Source organism: Nannospalax galili, unplaced genomic scaffold (assembly GCF_000622305.1).
Source record: "Nannospalax galili isolate Female #2095 unplaced genomic scaffold, S.galili_v1.0 scaffold960, whole genome shotgun sequence".
Classification (NCBI taxonomy): domain Eukaryota; kingdom Metazoa; phylum Chordata; class Mammalia; order Rodentia; family Spalacidae; genus Nannospalax; species Nannospalax galili.
This window is the reverse complement of record NW_008348313.1, coordinates 1,818,528-1,825,763: the sequence shown is the minus strand read 5'-3', so window position 1 is coordinate 1,825,763 and position 7,236 is coordinate 1,818,528. Positions and strand designations below refer to the sequence as shown.

Genomic DNA, 7,236 nt, shown 5'->3' with positions numbered 1-7,236 from the left:
GGGGGGGCGGGGGAGAGAGAGAGAAGGCGGTGGCGACGGGAGCCAATAGGGCGACTCTAGGGCGGGGCTATTTCTGAGGGCGGTGCCTGCATGGCAGCCAATGAGGAGTGCCCCAGAGAGAGTCACTAGAAAGGGGCTAGGGAAAGTACTTCCGGGATGGGGGGGCAGGATCCGCTCCGAAGCCTCTGGGTCCCACCTGAGGAGGGGCCATTCCAGGGGACGGGCCCAAGCGGATAACCACTTCCGGGGCTAGTGTGGGCGTGGCCACGGCGCAGCCCCGCCTGTTGTTCGGCAGGGGAGGGCCTGTGCATTCCCGAAGGGGCGGGGCTAAGATGTTGGCCCTCTGAGACTGTGGACCGGAGGGTGACAGCGGCTTTTCGGAGGCCCAGAGCCCCAGCATGGCGTGCGAGAGAAGCTAACCACTTCTGCGGGCCGCCTGGTATAGACAGATGCGCGGCCATGGGTCCCGAGTACGTACCCTGAATCCGGATCCTTCCATAGCCGCCCGCGGAGGTCCCACTGCCCCGATCGCCTCCTTTTCCGGGTCAACGTGCTGTCATATCCGGAGAGGACTTTCCCCTCCGGGCCAGAGAGTGGTAGCGCCCCTACCGGTGTCGAGTTGGAGCGGATGACACCATCTTCCAAAATAGGGGCGCTTGAACTACCTTAGTCACCAGCCGTAGACCGCGGAGGAGGAACCAGACCGCGCGGCGGCGCAGGCGCAGTCTCTGGCCCCGAAGTAAACAAGTAGGAGGACTCCAGCGCGCCACCCGATCCCTCGAGACCGCCCGGGAACGCCTCCCTCCTCGTCCTCCATGTTTTTTACTGGTAGCGAAGCCATTTCGGTACCATTTTCCTCGAGGTCAGGGTCACAGCTGCCCGGTGGAGGCCATGTTCATGTGGGCCACGACCATCTCTCTGCGGGGCGTGACGGCGAGGTGTCAGAAAGGAGGAACGGATAGAGGGAAAGAAGGTGAGAGGCGCTGTATGGCCCCGGAGGCACTGGGGACTTCGGTAGCCGGCTGAAGCCGTCAGCAGCCCTGGAAATGAAGCTGCCCGTGACGAATTCCTGAGTCACCCGTGGAAAGTGGGCTGCGTCGCCATTTTGAAGCTGGGCAAACCGAAGCCAGAAATGCTGTCATATTGGATCTTTGCCAGCTTTGTGCTGGGGCGGGGGCGGGGGGGGGTGCCTGTAGATTGGAGGGCAGCAGAGCCCAAGTGCATGATAGGCCCTTGAAGCCGTGCTGGCTGCCATGTCGGGACTGGGGCCATTTTCCTCCACTTCTGTGGAAGACATTGGAAGTGAACGAGGGACGTCAGGTCGCTTGCTTTAGTCTGTGATAGTCGTGTGTGAGCATGCGACGGCAGCCATATTTGTTGTGGGCTGTTCAGCATCGTGAACGTTGGTTTCCGCGTAGACTGAAGCCTTTCACAGTCTTTTTATGGCCACCCTGCTGTTGCCATTCCCCACTGGTCCGAAATGAAGCCTCTAGCTGCTAATTTAATTTGGGATATCCAGGAAGGCGAAGTGTTCACAGTGGAGGTGGGGCAACGGTATGGAAGTGACGCAAGGCGCCGCCATTGCTTTTGAGGGCGGTGACGGCTGCAGGCCGGCCATGCTGGCTACGGGCACGTGAGTCGAAGCGGCGTTGTGAGCCTGGGTGTGGGGATTTAGCCTTCCTTTGGTGGAGGGGCGCTGGGAGGGCGAGCGGTCCCTGAGGGGTTCCGCCGGCAGAGGTCGGGGGGTAGCGAGCGCCCTGCGGCCGTCGGGGGAGCACTGGCATGGCTTCTCCAGGAACTCCTTGTATGACCCGCGGCGCCTCCTAGTCCCGTCTAGTTCCCGGTATGCAGATGGGCCGTAACCCTCACCTCGACCGTGGGCCATGTCCACAGGGCTGGGGACCGTTGGGGGCTTCGAAGAGCCCCTCGCCCGCCCCGGGGCGGGACATCCGGTCCTGGCCCCCACCGGGGCGGGATTTCCTGTTTTCTTCCTGATGAAGGGGCCTCGCTGGGTCGCGGGCGTAGTGCAGTCCCGGGCCTTGCACCGTGACAGGCCTCTGGGGTGCCCCGACCCGTGCCCCGTGCTTCAGCCTTTTCCTCCCCCTCTCCCCACCTCCCCGCCGCCTCTCACTGGACAGGTCCCCGCTGTGGGCCTGTCCGAGGCGTTCAGGAGACCATAGGCCCAGGAGCGCCGAGTAAGTCGCCCTCCTTAGAGCTGCCTTCACAACCCACTCCCCCCGTCTTCACACTGCAGCTGTGGGTACCCCGAGGGGGTGCAGGGGCCTGGGATCGAGCGGCCCTCTACTTTCCTCTGTTCCCAGAGAAGTGAGCCCAGGATAGCAGTCGCCAGGCTGTGTGAGCTTGGACCAGTCACTTCCCTGAGCCTGGGTTTCCAGCCTCCTCCATCAGACAGGAAGGGCTACGGCACCTGCTTGGCTCCCCCAGGTGCGGTAGGACTTGGGGGTCCAGCCAGCAGCTGTGTCAACCCACATCTGCAGCCCAGCTACATGCCTCCCGATGGAAACATGGGGAATCTTCCTGCTGAGACAGGCAGGGGTATTTGATTTGTCTCAGGAGGCAGCTCCAGGCCACACTGCCCCAGCCCAGTATTCCAGTGTGCTGGCTCAAGATCCAAAACTCTCGGGTTGGAGGTTGCGACTGTAAAGTGGGGTGGCCTCTGCTGCTCCTTGGAATGGGAGATGAGAGGCTGGGGTGGGAAACATAAGTCAGATAGGTGGAGGGATGGAGTCTGTGAGCAGGCTGGCTTTGAGAGACAAGGGGGGTCTGCACGTTGTATTCAGATCCCAGTGGGACAGGATCCCATCCAGTGACAGTGCTCATCACTTCATGGTGGCAGCTCAGCAGCTCAGTCCCCTCCACCCTGTTTACTGGGGAGGGGAGGCACAAAGAGCTGAGTGAGCCAAGGTCACACAGCAGTGTGGGGACTCAGGTCACTGCCCCCCCTCCGGGGGGGGTGTATGGTCTGATGGAAGGGGCAGCAGTGTTCTCGCCAGGGGAGCTGCAACAGGCCTAAGGAAATCAGGAAGGCAGCTACTCATTGCAGGAAGCAGGTGTAAACTCCCCTTGCAGGTCTCTGGGCACAGAGCACGTTGCACTCTTGGAATGACAAGGAGCCCAGCAGAGGAGGTAGAGGGACAGAGGGCAGCACGCTCACTGGGGAGTGGAGGTTGGTGGTGGCCACAGGATCATGGAGCTGGGCGTGGAGCCCACCTGCTCCTTGAGACTCCTAGGGGCAGAGACTCAGGGCAGCGTGGCCAAGGAACCCAGCAAGTTGCTGCTAGTTCTCTTTGTTCTTGGCAATCCTCCTGCCTCAGTCTCTGAATGCTGTGGTTTCAGGCATGTGACACCGTGCCTGACATGTGTGTATTAATGTCTCCTACAAGCCACAGAAAAGGAGTACATGAACTTCATGTTAGCCATGACTTTCTTTAGTCAGTGTCCAAAATGTCCTCCTGTCCACATTCAGTGGCCATCAGAACAGTCACTCCCCCAGCGACTCTTGCAGCTTCACCTTCTGTTTGCTGAGTCTTGGAATCCCCAGGTGAGGTTGGCCGTAGTGGTCGACACAGATAAATCTCAGCTTCTGGGGTAGCCGTGGCAGGATTGCCAGAGCCACCTGTCAATAACCAGTCTCAAAAGCGTGGACTAGGGGGCTGGGGCTGCACTGCAGCTCAGGAGGTAGAGGCAGGAAGATCATGAGTTCAAGGTCATCCTTGGTCCACAGTAAGTTTGAGGCCAGCCAGGACTACAGGTCAGTCTCTAAACATAAAAAAGGAAAAACCTAAACAACAAACCCACGTGGTTGTGACGCAGCGGGGCCGCCACACCTCAGCTCCCGAGTGGGAATGGGCAAGGATGAAGATGGTGGGTGGGGGGAATCAAGGGGCTCCGCTGGGACAAGGTGCACGCTCATCGCGGGGCGGGCGGGAGCATTGTGGGCTTGGGACACATGGGTGACGCCAGCCTCAGTCACACCATCCTTTGACCCACAGGGCGTGGATGGCGTCAGGGCGGCCCGAGGAGCTGTGGGAGGCCGTCGTGGGGGCCGCCGAGCGCTTCCGGGCCCGCACCGGCACCGAGTTGGTATTGCTGACTGCGGCCCCCCCGCCGCCTCCCCGCCCGGGGCCCTGTGCCTATGCCGCACACGGCCGCGGGGCGCTGGCCGAAGCTGCCCGCCGCTGCCTCCACGATATCGCGCAGGCGCACCGGGCAGCCGCCGCCACCCGGCCTCCCGGGCCCCCGCCAGCACCGCAGTTGCACTGCGGGGCTCCTAGCCCTCCGCCTCGGCCCGCACTGGCCAGGGAGGACGACGATGAGGATGAGGACGAGCCCACCGAGACGGAGACTTCCTCGGAGCGGCTGGGCGGCAGCGATAACGGAGGTGAGCCCGTGGGTGCGGCACGGTGGCTGGCAGATGGGCCAGCCTGAAGGTAGGCCTGCTGGTCTCCGAACTTTCCCAGGCGTGCTGTGCACCATGAAGACAGGCCGCCAGGTCAGCTCACATCAGATCCGGAGCATCGGTGCAGGAGCAGAGAGCACCACATCACACGCCTGGGAGGGCTTTCTTGAGGGTTCTGGTCTGGCCAGGAACTGGTGCCCCACACAAAGAGAGGAGGGAGGAGGGTCTGTGGGCCCGTGTATGCAGCTCAAGATGGACCCAGAGATGGGGCACAGCCTCATCTGAAAGGGCCAGGGCCGTTCGGCACTAGTCCCACCTCCCAGAGGCCCACTGCAGGCAGCTGGCCCCGGAGGAACCTGCTGGAGGCGGGGTAGGGTGGTGGGTGCTCCCTGAGACTTAACCGTGGGGCTTTGAGAGCAATCTGGCGTTACTGATGGCCCACACTGTGATCTGTGGCTGGCTGCCTCATCCTTCGCAAGCAAGCCTTGGTGTCCAGAAGGGTCCGGACCGAGCCTGGCTTCAGATCCAGCCGTGGTCTCCATTTGTCCCCACCAGCGCTGCTTTCTCCTTGCCTGTTTCTGTCACGTGCCCCCAAGCTGGTCTTGAGGGCCCCACGTTAATGCAGCTGGCTGTTGGCATTCAGGTGTAGCAGGGACCTAGGGGACTGAGGGGCTGTCGGCGCCGGCAGCAGTGGCCGAACGGGCCAAGACCTGACCGGCGGCCGGCCTACCCCACCCAGGACTCTTTGTGATGGATGAAGATGCCACCCTCCAGGACCTGCCCCCCTTCTGCGAGTCAGACCCGGAGAGCACGGACGGTGAGTCCCGTGGCCAGTGAGCCCCGGGCTGGCTGTCCTGGGAAGTGGGTGGGGCGGCCGACACTGAGCCTCCTCTGTCACAGACGGCAGCCTGAGCGAGGAGGCCCCTGCCGGCCCCCCGGCCTGCTCTGTGCCCCCGGCCGCATCCCTTCCCACGCAACAGTACGCTAAGTCACTGCCCGTGTCCGTGCCGGTGTGGGCCTTCAAGGAGAAGAGGACGGAGGCGCGGTCGTCGGACGAGGAGAACGGCCCGGTGAGCGGGGAGCCAACACCCCCCCGTTAGGGAAACTGAGGCCCCTAGGTCAGGCCACACATCTGCCAGACCCATCACTCAAACTTCCCAGGCTGGATGGGAGCCAGCTCGTGACAGGTGGTCGAATGGTCCTTCCTGCGCGACCCCGAGCTGAGCGGGAGGTTCCCCGGGACCCCAGTAGCCTCAGCGGGAAGCCCAGGTCACCCGTGTCTGGGGCGGAACCTCTGGGCCGGTGCTCAGTAGCGAGCGTCCGGAGCGCGCCACCTGAATGACAGTCCCGGCCCGAGGGCTTCCGGGAGGCGGTGCCTGCGTGCTAACGGTCACTTCGCTCCGCAGCCCTCCTCGCCGGACCTGGACCGCATCGCGGCGAGCATGCGCGCGCTGGTGCTGCGGGAGGCGGAGGACACCCAGGTCTTCGGGGACCTGCCGCGACCGCGGCTCAACACCAGCGACTTCCAAAAACTGAAGCGGAAGTACTGAGCGGGGAAGCTCCCGGCCTTCCGGTGCCGCCCCCAACCGCAGCGGGCCTTCTGCGCTTTCCGTTGGGTCTTTGCTCCTTCTGCCCAGCAACAGAAACATTCGTGACGGGATTGGCTCGCTCCCCGGATGGGGGCGGGGCTACTGTAAACTTTTATGGGTCAACTCCGTTTCTTGCCTAGCAACAGAAGCTTTGCCCCGCGGCCCCGGCTCCCTGCCTGAGAGCACACTGACGAGCCGCGGGCGGAGCTCCACCGTCTGGCGGAACCTGCCCAGGGCTGCAAGCACAGGGCCGCCCCCGAGACATTGATCCCTGGGCCCCGCCCCCTGGGGGCGGGACCAAACCCTCCGAATCTGAGCCGGCCAGAGGCCTTGGGGTTCGTATACACTACTGGGGCTGGGGTCCCCCGTGTCCCGCCCTCTCAGGGATGGTCCGATGGTCCTGCCCCTGCGTCCGCCATTCCCGGTCCCCCAGAACGTCCCTGCGTCCGCCTCGTCCCTGCCCCGACCCCAACAGGTGCCTTACAGGGCCCTCTTCACCCCAGGTTGGGGCAGGGCCCTTACTCTCCGGCCCTGCCCTGGGTGCAGGGAGTGGGTGGGGGGGGGTCGGAGGGGCGCTCAGAGATTAAAATTTTACCTCTGATAGATGCGTGCGAGTTGAGCTGTTTCGGCCATCTTGGGCCCGCGAGTCCGGTGCGCGGCACTGGGGTTCAGGTCTTGGTGCGCAGACAGTAGAGGTGAGGTTGGGCGGCCTTCCGGCCTGTGCCGGAAAGCCGGAGTTACCCGCCACCTCGGGGTGCGCACACGAATTAGCCCCTTCCCCATCGCATTGAGAAAGGGTCTCGCCCATTAGTCCAGGTTAGAGCCTCAGGGTCCTCCCGATTCAACCTCAGAGCTGGATGTCCATCCGTCCACACGCACAGCTTTATTTTAAAAAGTCAGGGTTCGGGACTGAAGAGATGGCTCAACGGTTAAAAGCACTGGCTGTTCTTGCAGAGGACCCGAGTTCACCCACATAGCAGCTAACAACCATCCATAACTCCAGTTTCAAGGGATCCCTCGCCATCCTCTGACCTCCGCTCCGCGGGCATTACACTACACAGGTGCACTTACATACATGCAGGCAAAACACTCATACACATAAAAATAATATACTTTTTTGAAAGATCAACGTCTCCCTATGTCGACCAGGCTGGCCTGGCACTCGGTGCTGCAGTTAGAGGCTAGCTCTTGATCTCAACTGGGGGGGGGGGGGGGGGGCCCGCCGGC

At 62.7% G+C, this 7,236-nt stretch overlaps 2 protein-coding genes across 8 annotated transcripts in view; one reads left to right on the top strand and one right to left on the bottom strand.

Moving 5' to 3' along the window:
* Nucleotides 1-645, bottom strand: part of Tbc1d17 (TBC1 domain family member 17) — a 7,735-nt gene extending 7,090 nt beyond the window's left edge. For both annotated transcript variants that reach the window (XR_003851420.1, XM_008845112.3), the window contains exon 1: nt 479-645. Coding sequence is in view for 1 of the 2 variants with exons in the window: in XM_008845112.3 (XP_008843334.1) it covers nt 479-499 (21 nt within the window). In the remaining variant the exon portion in view is untranslated. The remainder of the gene's footprint in view (nt 1-478) is intronic.
* Nucleotides 646-755: 110 nt separating this feature from the next.
* Nucleotides 756-6,599, top strand: Akt1s1 (AKT1 substrate 1). 6 transcript variants are annotated; one of them, XM_008845114.3, is made up of 6 exons: nt 841-973; nt 1,520-1,633; nt 4,014-4,402; nt 5,160-5,237; nt 5,321-5,490; nt 5,827-6,598. In XM_008845114.3, the coding sequence occupies exons 2-6, from the start codon at nt 1,557-1,559 to the stop codon at nt 5,968-5,970; spliced, it is 858 nt and encodes a 285-aa protein (XP_008843336.1). In that variant the 5' UTR covers nt 841-973; nt 1,520-1,556; the 3' UTR covers nt 5,971-6,598. The 6 variants fall into 6 exon arrangements, with proteins under 6 accessions (XP_008843339.1, XP_008843337.1, XP_008843336.1 ...); XM_008845115.3 differs by lacking the exon at nt 1,520-1,633 and having other exon boundaries at nt 826-973; nt 5,827-6,597; XM_008845116.3 differs by lacking the exons at nt 841-973; nt 1,520-1,633 and adding an exon at nt 1,642-1,843.
* Nucleotides 6,600-7,236: the final 637 nt, after the last annotated feature.

Excerpts from the sequence above, each read along its gene's own strand:
- Akt1s1 (XM_008845114.3), top strand. The coding sequence starts at position 1,557 with ATGGAAGTGACGCAAGGCGCCGCCATTGCTTTTGAGGGCGGTGACGGC. Across the intron at positions 4,403-5,159 it reads GGGCGGCAGCGATAACGGAG|GACTCTTTGTGATGGATGAA; the intron begins GTGAGCCCGTGG and ends TACCCCACCCAG. Across the intron at positions 5,238-5,320 it reads AGACCCGGAGAGCACGGACG|ACGGCAGCCTGAGCGAGGAG; the intron begins GTGAGTCCCGTG and ends CCTCTGTCACAG.